This window comes from Gossypium arboreum, chromosome 9, assembly GCF_025698485.1.
Source record: "Gossypium arboreum isolate Shixiya-1 chromosome 9, ASM2569848v2, whole genome shotgun sequence".
Lineage (NCBI taxonomy): Eukaryota > Viridiplantae > Streptophyta > Magnoliopsida > Malvales > Malvaceae > Gossypium > Gossypium arboreum.
In genome coordinates, this window is record NC_069078.1 from 11,445,351 (window position 1) to 11,459,217 (window position 13,867).

The window sequence follows — 13,867 nt, forward strand, 5'->3', positions numbered from 1 at the left end:
TCTCTAATGCTTCTGGAATTGTTTGAGTTAAAGCAGCTGGCATTGTACAAGTGTGACGGAAAACATGGCATTTGTAACATCCTCTCCTACCATAGATCATATGTGTTCTTACTTTTCTTTAATAAGATTTCAGACTTCACACAGTCTTATGTAACCTTCTACGCTTATTTATTATCTATACTCCTCCCGAAAGCTTACCATCATCCTCCATCCTGGAAACACAAACTCTGATACCCCGTAGTTCTTTATCTTTTAGAACCAATCTTTATTCAAGAGTGATTGAAACAAATTTTGCTATAGTTTTATAAATGTAGATTTGGGTTTTCAATTTTGAACTTGGATTAGTAAATTTATAATTAGATTTTCAATTTAAACATGGTAACAATTGAGGGTGATATCGATTCAATTAGGTTCTTAATTTTTTCATATTAATTTTTGTTTTAAATTTTTAGACTTATTTTAACATAATAAGCTTCATTTTATAGCTTTTGAATATTATTTGACAAAATTTCAAAACCTTTTTTATAAATATTTCAAAAAAGAAATTTCAAGAAATTTTAAATTATTTTCACTATTTTAAATATAAAATATTTAAAATTCGATTTGAGTTCAAGTAATTACGATTTTTAAATTTCCCTTTCATAAATTGTCTAAACACTTTGATTTAAATGACATGTTATACATTTCTAAATTCAATGCTCGTGAACTTTGAGCAAAATGATCTTCCTTGCAGTACATAGTCTATTGGAAAATTCTTTGGCCGGAAATTTCGTCCGCGGAATCTCCGGACACAATGGTGAACTTGTAATTCAATTGTGGGGGGAGATTGTTTCAAAATAATTGTTATCATTGCTAGAACAGCTACAGGTGTAAGCAGGCTACCTTCTTTCAAAGTTGAATTAAATCGAAATGCATTGAGCGTTGTTTCTAGAACTTTCAACACTAGAAGGCATTACCAAATTCCATATTTACACTCATAGGCTTTGACTTTGACCAAAATGTGAAATGGAAATTTTAAATCACAAATTTCGCAATTGCAAACACAATTTCCCCCAAATTTACAGTTTTTCAAACCCTAATCAGGATATCCATGGCTGGCTGCCCCATAAAGCCTTCACACTTGTCAGCCATTCACATCAAAAGTCTTTGTCAAATGGGGAATGTTTTAGTACTTTCAGTATCACCTCCATTTGAGGCCAACTAAATGACAGGTGGATTGAATATTATCAGCCTAATTGGGATTTTCTAGAAGAGGATAGATGAAATTTTGGAACAACGACTGCTCTCTGTTTGTAATATTTGGTCAAATTTGGTTTTCTTCTTAAATTTAATATATAATTTTTTATTATAATTTAGTGTCTATTTTGTTAATGCTATTGATTAGTTTAAATAATTAATAGAATTATTAATTCGACCTTAACTTTGTTAGTAATTTTGTTATTATAATAATAAAAGAGTAAAATATATATTATTCTCCATTTGAAGGATTTGGAATATAAGTAATAATAAAATTATATAAAAAATTAACTATTTCAATTAAAACACATTTATTTTTTCTATAAAAAATCAAATTTTGATGAGTTGAAAAGAGACTAAATATCAAATTTGAGTATGATAGAAGGATCAAAGTCATAATTTAATCATTTATAGTAGCATGTATAATTTTATAAATTTCTTTTCATTACTTATTCTCCAAGTCTCCTTTATCTATACTATTCTTTTAAGTATTTGATTCAACCCGTGTCTCAATTTACTAATCTCAATTCAATTGAGATTGATAATAAAAATTATAAAATGATCACCAATTATATATATATATATTTTAAATTTTAGGTTGACTCTTATTCTAAATTTTATAATATTATTTTTCTTGAATCTGAATTATTTTAGGATAAACTACATTAATAACCATTAAATTATGTTTTTTTAGTCATCTAATTGTGAAAAATTATAAAATAATCACCTAAATATTAAACATTATAAAATAATCACTTAACTATTAAATTTTGTATTTTGATCACCCTATTCAATTTTGTATTTTCATCACCTAACTGTATTGAATTTTTAGGTGTTTATATCTGTATGTTAACCAGTTAACCACTATTTTATAACATTTTCATAATTAAATAATAAAATGAAAAAAATGATAGTTGGGTTGGCCATTATTATAAATTTATATTAAATGAATGGATTGTAATCCCAAGTCATTGGAGACCCGCAAGTACTTGCACAGCGCGAGGCTTCCATGTCATGTGTTAACGTCCATTCCACACTTTCCATTAAAATACAAAAGAAATAAGAAATAACTCCGCTACAGTGTAAAAAAAATCAAGGGATAATATATAATTTGGTCCCTAATTTTTTTGATTTAGTTAATCCTTGAATTTATTTTTCGTCAATTAGGTTAATATCTTTACACTGATATCATTAGTTTATGTTGATGTGGAACTACTAGTCAATTTGGTGGTGTCATGTGATAGCATTTTATACAGGGGCAAAACTAAGGGTTGGCAGGGGTCCGACCACCCAAAAATGAAAATTTTTTTATTTAAGCTATTTGAAATTTTTAAAATTTTAAATTAATAAAGGTAAAATTATACTTTAGCTCCTCTAAAATGATAAAAATTAATTTAATCCTTTAAAAATTATAAAATTAGAGGCTATTAAAATAGTGAAATTGTATTTTTATTATCGTAAAAATTATAATTTAATTTTGACCCTTAAAAAATTTTCTAGTTTCCCCCTGCTTTTATATATATATATGTTTGTCAGGTAAAGTTCTGAGAGATTGTCATGTGCTATTACCAAATTGACTAGCAGTTTCATGTCAGTATAAACTAACGGTGTTAATGCAGAGTACCAATTTGATTGATGAAATATAAGTTTGGGACTAACTAGGTTTAGAAAAAAAATTTAGTGACCGATTAGGTATAAATAGACAAGTTCAGGGGATATAGTATATATTATCCCTATGGTTTATAAAAGATAAAAAGGTATATACTTTCACGAAAGCAATCATCTAAAAAGTCCCACCTTTTTTTCATTTACATGGGTCACTATCATTTATCTCAAATTTCAAAAGCCAAATAGATACCCAGATCCTCCATTGATGCTCTGCAACTCTGCTAGTTTGTTTGCCTACTTCAATAAAAGGTATTGTAATTTATGTTCTAACTTTGATCCACTTTCCAATTTTGTTTACTTTTATACTTCAGATCTTGAAAACGTGTTTTTTTTTTCTCTTAAGTATTAAGCAATTAATAGCCGCCAAGATTAATGGGTCTCTTTCAGATTTCATGGCTTGTAATTTGTTGGAAATATACTTAACAAGGAAGGCTTTTCTTTAGGTGTTTTAAGAACAGTGAAGGGGAAGCTTACGTTGCTGAATTGGTCTCTTTGAGATTTCTGGTAAATAAGGGAAAATTGAAGTTTCTAGGAAACTCCAAATTGTAGATATCGTTTCAATCTTTTAATTTTCTTGCTTCTTTACATATATTTGAATGCTTGCTTTGGTGGGTTTTGGAAAAGATTTGAGAACGGTTATTTGGTGATTTCATTCCTTAATTGTCATTCTTTGGTTGTTTGTGTATTATATCAGGGTTTTAAGTTATCTGTCATTCTTGTATTTGGGCCGTAGTTGTTGATTTCGATTCATTTGTGGAGGAAGGAATCGGTTTTTGTTAAGAATTGGGAATTTCTATAGATATTTGAGTTGATGGGGGGTAGTAGTTCAAAGGATGTGAATTGGAGGCAGAATTCATCTTATCGTACGAGTTCGGCTTCATGGGATTCTCATACTGGCAATCCTCAGTATGGTCAAGAAAGCCCTAGTTATATGTCACAGTATAGCTCTGCCTCCCTGCAGTATTATCCACCTTCACAACCGGAGCCGCAGTATTATCCACCTTCACAACCGGAGCCGCAGTATTATCCACCTCCTCAAAACCGTGGCAGTGATAAAAGGACACTAGACCGGAGGTATTCCAGAATTGCAGACAATTACAACTCCTTAGATCAGGTTAATATCTACTTTGCTTTCATTTTTAGAAGTTTTATATATTCATGCTTTTATCCTTTTTTCCCAACAATGATTTGGGTAAATGTTGCTTAATTGTTTGATTACAGGTGACGGAAGCTCTTGCTAATGCTGGTCTCGAATCTTCCAATCTCATTGTTGGTATTGATTTCACGAAGAGCAATGAGTGGACTGGTTAAATCTACTGTCTTAATTGCGAGTAATGTATGTTATTAGCAGTTCTAGAACCTGCTGAATCGAGCTTTTTTTTTTAGGGAAAAGATCATTCAATAGAAAAAGCTTGCACCACATTGGAAATAGTTTAAATCCTTATGAACAAGCAATCTCAATCATTGGGAAAACGTTAGCTGCCTTCGATGAGGACAATTTAATTCCTTGCTTTGGATTCGGTGATGGTATGTATTTAATTTGTTTTCGCCACGAGGATGCCTATTTTTTTAAATGCAGATACTAAGATCACTCGTATTTGTTGGCAGCATCAACACATGATCAAGATGTCTTCAGTTTCTACCCAGATGACAGATTTTGTAATGGATTTGAGGAAGTCTTAAGCCGCTATAGAGAAATTGTGCCACATCTTCGACTTGCAGGTTTACATTATCTCCTCTTTTTCTTCCTTATTGAGAATCACTTCTTGAAGAATATCCAGTTTAATAATTGCTATATCTCTTGCCAGGACCGACGTCGTTTGCTCCAATCATTGAAATGGCAATGACCATAGTTGAGCAGAGTGGTGGCCAGTACCACGTGTTAGTGATAATTGCAGATGGCCAGGTATTTTTCTCTTTGTGTGGGTTACTTCATTTAGTTTCGAGATTAGGTTGACATAAAAATGACAGAAAGGAAACATGTGTGAGCCGTGATGGTTGGCTCAGGAATAAACAAGTAAAGAATGTTGACAAGATTGTGTACTTGTACCACTTAAGATTTTTCTTGCAATGCATTATATTAACTTTTTGATAACTATTCAGTATGATTTGATCTATTTTCACATTCGTATAAAATCGTTGATGGTTGTTTCAGGTAACCAGAAGTATTGATACTCAGCATGGCCGGCTAAGTCCGCAAGAGCAGAAAACTGTTGATGCCATAGTTCAAGCAAGGTGAACACGATATAACATGTTTCATCTTTTTTGATTTCCTTGGTGCAGCCGTTTTCTTTCTTACTTGTTTCTTGTATTTCAGCAAGCTTCCTCTGTCGATTATATTGGTTGGTGTTGGAGACGGACCATGGGATATGATGAAGGAGTTTGACGATAACATTCCTGCTCGAGCCTTTGATAATTTTCAGGTATATTCTGAATTGCGTACAAGAAGTTTCATGTTTGATATTACCTGTCTTTTTTTTCCAATGGTATCATCATCATGCTTCAGTTACTAAGGTTTTTCACCTTGCTCTTCTCTTTCTCAAGTTTGTGAATTCCACGGAGATTATGTCGAAGAATACATCCCCATCCCGGAAGGAGACAGAATTTGCTCTTGCGGCTTTAATGGAGATTCCTTCACAGTACAAAGCAACCATTGAGCTTAATATTCTGGGGTAATAATTCGACCCATGTTGGCCGTTTTAAAGGTTTTTGTATTACCTGTTTATGGCTCAAGTTTGACGTTGATTTTCGATTTACTTGTTAGTCAAAAGGGAAATGTTCCCGAGAGAATTCCACTACCTCCTCCTACATACGGCGCATCATCTTTTAACAGCTCCAAACCATCCTATTCTACTAGTTTCCAATATGGTTCAGCATCTTTCAGCAGCTCAAAACCTTCTCATCCTACCGGTTTCTCACCAAGTGTCCCTCCTTATCTGGAAGACAGTAAACCCATCAGCTCAGCTCCCCCAGCTCCAAGTTCTAATTATGATAACCAGGTACGCTAAGTTTAACGGTTATTCAGTAGGTCCATATATCTTCTATTAATAACAAATGACCGTATCCATTTCCTGAAGACTAATCCTTTTGTGATCACTTTGAACAGCTTTGTCCCATTTGCCTTAGTAACTCGAAAGACATGGCATTCGGTTGTGGACATCAGGTAAGCGTCTTGAAATACTTACTCTCATCAGTTTTCAGTGTAGACAAATGGTAAAGGCAGATGCTAACATAATACTACCTTATCTTTTTGTTATCTCAGACCTGTGAAGAATGTTCGAAAGACCTTCAAACGTGTCCGATATGCCGAAGTCCGATCCAAACCAAAATAAAGCTATACTTTTGAAACAAAACAAACAAAAAATGTTTACCCATCATTCATTTGTTATTGAGAACATGCAAATAGTGATAGGTTTAGAGAAAGAAGGGATCTCAACCATCCCTTTTGTACATTCTCTGTTGGTGTGAATTCTTTGTACATTCTTTTTCTGATATTTTGATTATTTCATTTGTACGTTGCTTGCTCTTTTGAATCAACGCAGACACCAGTTTTAAAACATTTTTTTATGTCCAATCCCTGAATTTCGCCTGGTTTTGCTTGACCCTTTTTGTTTTATTGTTTATATTACAAAATATTTTTTTTATAATATAAACTTGAATAAAAATATAGTATTATTTTATTTCAATTCATGTTGAGCCAGAGTAGGGTAATGAGTGTAAAGTAAGGAAAAGTTAATACAAACGTTGAAGCTAACGGAATGTTTAATCAATTAGCCGGAATTACTACATACGGTGCAGAACTCAAGCGGTTTGTTTATTCTTTTTAATTTTAGTGATGTAAAAAAATTACTTTTATTTTTCCTATGAGAGACTGGTATTTTATGTCTTGCATCATCTAAGTTTTTCTTTTTCAAATTTATTAGAAACAAAATAATGATCAAGGAAGGGTTAAAAGTACTTTTAATTGAATTTTAGTTCGTTTAACATAAATATTATTGTTAATATAGGAGAATATAGGTTTGAGTAATCAAAACCTATAATAAAATTGTTAAAAAAAAAACTCAATAATATTGAAAACTTTAACAGTTAATGCATTTTTTTAACAGTTATGAAATAAATTTTGTAATAGTTATGAAATAAATTGACATATTTTGTAACTATTGTCAAATAAATTTTGCCACCATTGAATGTCTAGGTTTTTGACACGTCGCTCAGCTTGCAACAACAATGGGGTTTTACTTTTGTGTGTCAGCATTCATTTTTTCTTTAACTGAACAATGAAGACCCAAAACCAATATGTTTCATTTCCCATACAACAAAGTTACAATAACGTTAGAAGATGTAGCATTGTTGATGGACCTTCCAGTTGACGAGCATCTAGGAATAAGTCCTAAATGCAATATGAAAAAAGTACTTGTTCAAATGTTCGGAAGGGATCCCAATTATAAGTCTAAGTTCGATAGGCTTCGAATTAATTTAACACGGTTAAGGAGGCATTTCAACTAAATCTAATCCCATTGATATTGAGTGCTATGTTAGAGCTTACATCTTGAAACAAATTTTCTTATGATGTATAAGTGTACACAGTCACTCACAAGTAATACAATAGTAAATACTAGAGTTATCATTTCCATAGGGACTGATTTTAAAACAATAATTGCAAAATCAACAAATAACAATTTGAAAAGTAAATAAAAATTTGATTGAATTCAAATAAATATGCAAAGCAATTTAAAAACAGTAACAAATTAATAACAATGATTAAAGAGTCAGAATAATTATTTTTCCCTAATATGCAATTACTGGTAACGAAGTTGTGGCAATGCTTCGACATTAAGTCAATTGATTAATCTAGAATCAATAGTTTATAAACTTCTCTTGGAGTCACTAAGCTCAATCCTATAACTAATTTAACATATGTCTGCCAAATTAATATCAAGAATACAATTGCAAGCACCATTCCTACAGGATTATGCATGGTAACAATATATGTCTATATCATTACACATTTAAAATCAAAGAAATTAAACATGCATCATTCAAGTTTTATGTCTATTAATCATAATCTTTTCAGAATTAGTAATTAACTCAATTACCCACTAATGTTGATCAAACAATAACAAGCATTAAACATGAATAACACTTGAATGAATAAACATCAAATTACAACAAACACCCTTAACAAAGTACCAACAATCCCATATTAGGGTTCCATAATTATTTTAGCTAACAAACATTTAGCACATAATCATCAAATTAAAAACAATCAAACAAAATTCAGCCATGATTCAAAACAACAGGGAAATGAATAGAAGGTAAAGAGAAGCTGAAAAGATGTAGACTTGAATTTTAGTGGTTCTTCGCAAGTCGTTCTTCTCTCCTTCTTCCTCTTCTTCTCTCTATCGTTTTGTCTCCCTTGCTCTCAAATTTTCTGTTCTTTTCTTGTAATCGATGACTCCCCCTATTTATATTCTCCCAAAAGATTGTGAACTAGGTCAATTCCATTTCCTATTCTAATTTTGTCCTTTTATGAGTTTTTGGGCCTTTACATTTTCGCATAGCTTATTCTGATTGATTAAGAGATGGGCTAAACATAAAAGCTGATGTGACGTTCTTTAAGTGTAAGCTTCCCAATCTATTCCTGTCAGGCTCGATGTTGTGGCTTCAGATGTCGAAATTCAACATATTCTTTTCTCCACCTTCAAGAATAAAATTTCATATTTTTAGTGTCTAATTTGGAAAAAAATATATTATTAAATAAAAACTTTAAAAGTTAACTACTTAACATAAATGTAATTAAAACCATTACAAAAATCACTCTATTTCATTATTAACTTGATTAAAATAAAAACTTCAAATTAATAAAATAACTCTATATCCTAAAGCTATCACATCCTCTAAGTAACTGGAGGTGTGTTGATGCCAAAAAATTATGCCAACAAATTTTATACCACTTGGAACGCTATGTTCTCCTTTTGTTAGCTAATTTCAAAATATCTAGAAAGTACAATTGGGACTTTGCGGTTTTGATATTGTCGAAATCATTTTTTGAAAAACGGGGTTGACTTTGGTTTTGAAAATGATAAACGAAAATTGGGAGTCGCCACCAATCCTTTTTTGTTTAGGTGTGATCGGATCACCTAGAAATTTGGTCATCTTAATTAAATATCTCGATTTACTAAAACAACGATTTTGGTCTACGAAATTTGAGAAAACGAGTTCGGGAGTCGGTTACGTACGAGGAAGGATTAGCACCCTCGTAGTGCCTAAAATTGATACCTAATTGATTAATTATTGTCTTAATGTCGAGAATTGAAAAAAAACTCCAAAAGAATTTAAAATATGATCCCTATTTATGTTGATCTATACGAAGAATTTGCTTGAGTAAATTGAAATGGACTCCAAAGACTTTCTTGTCCCGAAGTAATAAAATGCCACATCCAGTACATTAGGACACAACAGTTCAGACCCTCGAGAATAAGTTGGTCTTTTGATTTTCAAAACTCACGCGTTTTAATTTTAAAAGGTTATTCGGTCATTTGGATCAAACGAGAAAAATTGAAACCCAGTACGTTAGGGCACGATCTCTTGAATTTCCAAATACAAAACATTGCCTTACTTTGAAAATTTCTTTGTTTTTTTTTAAATTTTATCAAACGTAAGTTTAAAACGATGTGGGTTATTTGTTTAGGTTAAAATAAAACAATTTATTGGGTAAATGTAACGAGGCTTAATTCATGAGGCGATGATATGAAATAAAAATATAGTAATGAGCCTAGAGCAATGATACATGAACACGGCATTATACGAATGAATAGCAATAATACAAAAATACGAAAAAACGAATTAAAATACATACAAAGGCAATAATCATCCAACATCCAAATAATAACATTGATAAATAAAAAACCAATGACTTAAGCGATAAAAAAGGTATAAAGCAAATTAAGATAAATAAAATGTAAACAAATTTTAGAATGATAATAAATGAGTTTAAAATAAATAATGTAAAAAGGATTTTAAAATCTATAATACACAAAGCAAATTAAAAAAAAGATATATATATATATATGAATAATTTAGAATAGATAATGCGTATGTATAAAAATGTAAAATAAATAATATGTAAAAAAACTGAAATAAATAAAATCATTTAAAATAAGTAAAAGGGTTTAAAATAAAGTATAAAATAATTTTAAAACAAGCAATATATGAGTTGATTTAAAATGATATATATATATATATATATATAACAAGTTTAAAATATGTAATATGTAAAGCATTAAAATAGACAATATAAATATAATAACGATTCAAATTTAATATAAAAAAGGATTATTTGAAATACATAATATGCAATAACCTAAAATAAGCAATATAAAATAATTTGAAATAAATATATGGCAAAACAGTTTTAAAAGAATGGCAAATATATAAAACTTGAAATAAATTGTATATATACATATATATAATAGGTAAAGATTATAAAATAAATAATACATACATAAAGCAAGTTAAAATAAATAATAATTTGAACAAACAGTACATTAAAGTAAGTTACAATGGCCTTAAGGTAAATAACATATAAGACATTTAATCGAATATATTATGAAACTTAAAAGGTTAACAAATGAGTTAAATAAATTAAGGACATGATTGAAACCGAATCAAAATTCGAGGTATAGATTATAGATAACAGAAAGTTACCAAGGACATCAATAAAACGTTCCTAAATTCGTGAGGATGAAATGGGACAATATCCCAAGTCCAAACGTGCTGCGTTTCAATTGTCCAGGCCAGGGATTGAATTGGAAATAAAATAAAATAATAGGGCGAGATTTTAAAAAAGAAAAAGAGCAAAGTGGGACTAAATAAAGGGATAGAAAAGGCGGAGGGACCAAAGTGGATATTTTCCCACTTAAAGGAAACGTGCGGATCCCCTGGAGCAGGTCGGGTCGCGCATGGGCATACTCCAAACGACAAACGGCACCGTTTTTGCATTATTTCTTAAGTCAAATTTTCATTTTTTCATTTGTTTCCTTTTCTCCTTTTTAAAAAAAAAACAGAACACCCCCCTTTTTATTTTCATTACTTCTCTGCTAGGGTTATACACCCATCATCGCGCCACTACCAAACCACCTCTCCTCCACCGTGGACGGTGGTTGGAGAGGTGTAAAATGGTCCCTCTAGCCCCCGTTTGACCGGATCCAGAGGCCTAGCCTCTTATTCGTGATAAAAACCGAATAAAAGAGGACTCTTTGGTCATTTTACCTAGTTGACGCAACCGTCAAAGCCAAGGCCAAACCTTGAAAGGTTTTGAGGCCATCGGCGTCGGTGAAACATCCTTGGCGTTGGAGGAGCGTGGGACTACTCAGGTAAGTTTTTTCTTTTCTTTTTATTTAAAAGATTTGTGTTAAAAAGAATAAAAGAAACAAGAAACGAAAATAGCTAATGAAAAGATTGAAACCTTTGAAACTTCTGTTCTGCTTTTGATTAATAGTATGTGTGTAAAAATATTTTGCGTTTGAGGCTTCTTATAGCCGAATACAAAAATTTTAATCTATTGTTTGCTACTGTTTGGCTCTGATTTTGTTGTTTTCCTTTCTTTGCCATGTTTACAGGTCCATGGAGGGTCAACGGATGAGGGAGTTTCCACTTTCATGCAAGGGGCGTCGACCCTCGGGTGGATAGAATGTTTTGGGCTTATTGGGTTGATAGAAAATGGGTTAAGGATTTTGGGTTGTGTTTGGGCCATTTGTAGACCAGGCCTGCTGGGTAATAGTTGGGTAGTGGGTCATTTGTTTAGGTTTGGGGTCTTATTGGGCCCCAGGCTAAATTAGGCTTGTATAGCTGCCCCTTTTTGCTTATTTTCGTGTAACGAGAATGGAGCAAAGATTTTTAAAAAAGGCTAATTTTGCCCGGTCTCGCTGCATCTTGACTTTTTGGTACTTATCTTTTTCAAGTAGCCTCTTTCTAACCCATTGCAACTTTAAGTATATAGGAATTGTTACTTTGACCCATTCCACTGCAACCTCAGGGAGATAAGGATCGTAACTTCCACCTGCCCCACTGCAAGTTCAGGGGGATAAGGTTTGTGGCTTCCATCAGCTCTACTGCAACTTCAGAGAGATAAGACTTGTATCTTTAACCTGCTCCACAGCAACTTCAGGGAGATAAGGTTAATGGCTTCTATCTGCTCCACTGTAACTTCAGAGAGATAAGACTTATATCTTCAACCTACTCCACAGCAACTTCAGGCAGATAAGGTTAATGGCTTCCATCTACTCCATTATAACTTCGGGGAGATAAGATTCGCCATGATAGATTTGATCCGACCCACTGCAAATTCAGAGGTATAGGACTTGTAACTCATAGATTTAACCTGTTCCATTGCAACTTCAGGGAAATAAGATTTATTATCTTCAATCTGCTTCACTGCAACTTCAGGGAGATAAGACTTGGTAATTTCAACCTGCTCTACTGCATATTCAGAGAGATGAGGTTTGCGACTTCAATCTGCTCCGCTGCAACTTCAGGGAGATAAGATTTGTCATGGTAACTTGATCCGACCTTACTGCAACTTCAGAGGTGTAGGATTTTGATTTCTCTGGTCTGTTATGCCATTCTTTGGAGAACATGACCTGTTAAGTCTATTTCATGGGCCTATTTATGCTAAATGATTAGGATGTCATGATCATAATGAATCAAATGCTCCTAACTAGATGTGTATGAATGATGTTTGCATGAATGCAAAAATGTCATTTTTTATGCTTAATTTGATATTACTCGTTGTTCATCGAGGTTTTATAATTGCCGTATTACTCTGTCTTTCTTCTACTGGTATTTCTGGCAGAAAATCTAAAGAATAATCACAACTTGGGCTATTTTCCCTAATGTTTCTAACCCTTGAATTTAGGTAGCTCAAACTAATTAGTCCCGTTTCAGCTCTTTGTATCATTTAGAAGCATTTTAGAGCCATATGTAACACTCCTTTTTTGAATATCATTAGTCCATTAGTCATTATTTCAATGAAAAATGCTTGAAAAAGATTATCCCAATAGACAAGATGGAATTTTATTGAGAGTAAAGCTAAAAATGAATAAAGTAATCAAGATTGCAAATTCTGCTAAGATACAAAATGAATAAAACGAAAAAAAATAGATGCCCCAGATATCGTAGAATGAGCTTCTCTGCACCAAACTTCTTGAGGACCCTTTGACCCTGATATGTGTTTAGAAGACCTAGAGTACATTGTTGATGCCCCAAGATGTAGCATCCCTCCTTGTTAATTCAGAGAAAACAAGACTATCGCATGCCCCATCTCGGATCAAAATTTGAATTACCCATTCTTGGGTTTTCAACTCAAAACCCCTTGGGTTTCAAAGCGCCCTTTTACGAGTTTTCGCTTTGGCCTCTCCCTTTTTTTTAGGTAAATTACCTCTTGACCGAATTTGAGTTCATGGGATTAGGCAGGCTTTTGCCATCCATCTCAGTCAAAATCAGAGCTCCTCCAGAGAAGGTCTTCTTCACCACATATGGTCCTTCCCAATTTGGCATCCATTTTCCTCTAAAGTCCTTTTGTATGGGGAGGATCTTTTTCAAAATAAGGTCTCCTTCATGGAATTCTCTAGGGCAAACCTTTTTGTTATAAGCCGGCATTATTCGCTTTTGGTACATTTGACCATGACGAATAGCTTTCAACCTCTTTTCTTCAATTAAGTTCAGCTGATCATATCGAGACTGGACCCATTCTGCTTCATCTAACTTTAGTTCTGACAGGACTCGTAGAGAGGGAATCTCAACCTCAATAGGTAGAACCGCCTCTATTCCATAAACCAAAGAGAAAGGCGTTGCCTCGGTAGAGGTTCTAACTGACGTTCGATAGGCGTAGAGAGCGAATGGCAATTTCTCATGCCAATCTTTGTAAGTCTTAGTCATTTTCCCCACAATCTTCTTTATGTTC

The 13,867-nt window shown here is 32.6% G+C and overlaps 1 protein-coding gene across 7 annotated transcripts; it reads left to right on the top strand.

The window, feature by feature from the left end:
• Positions 1 to 2,941: 2,941 nt before the first annotated feature.
• LOC108457487 (E3 ubiquitin-protein ligase RGLG2-like) lies at positions 2,942 to 6,463 on the top strand. 7 transcript variants are annotated; one of them, XM_053019307.1, is made up of 13 exons: positions 2,942 to 3,153; positions 3,248 to 3,408; positions 3,599 to 4,018; positions 4,126 to 4,210; positions 4,291 to 4,431; positions 4,513 to 4,626; positions 4,713 to 4,810; positions 5,060 to 5,139; positions 5,222 to 5,327; positions 5,449 to 5,576; positions 5,669 to 5,903; positions 6,011 to 6,067; positions 6,167 to 6,463. In XM_053019307.1, the coding sequence occupies exons 3-13, from the start codon at positions 3,716 to 3,718 to the stop codon at positions 6,248 to 6,250; spliced, it is 1,431 nt and encodes a 476-aa protein (XP_052875267.1). In that variant the 5' UTR covers positions 2,942 to 3,153; positions 3,248 to 3,408; positions 3,599 to 3,715; the 3' UTR covers positions 6,251 to 6,463. The 7 variants fall into 7 exon arrangements, with proteins under 7 accessions (XP_052875267.1, XP_052875266.1, XP_052875268.1 ...); XM_053019306.1 differs by having other exon boundaries at positions 3,292 to 3,408; XM_017756582.2 differs by having other exon boundaries at positions 2,943 to 3,153; positions 3,348 to 3,408.
• Positions 6,464 to 13,867: the final 7,404 nt, after the last annotated feature.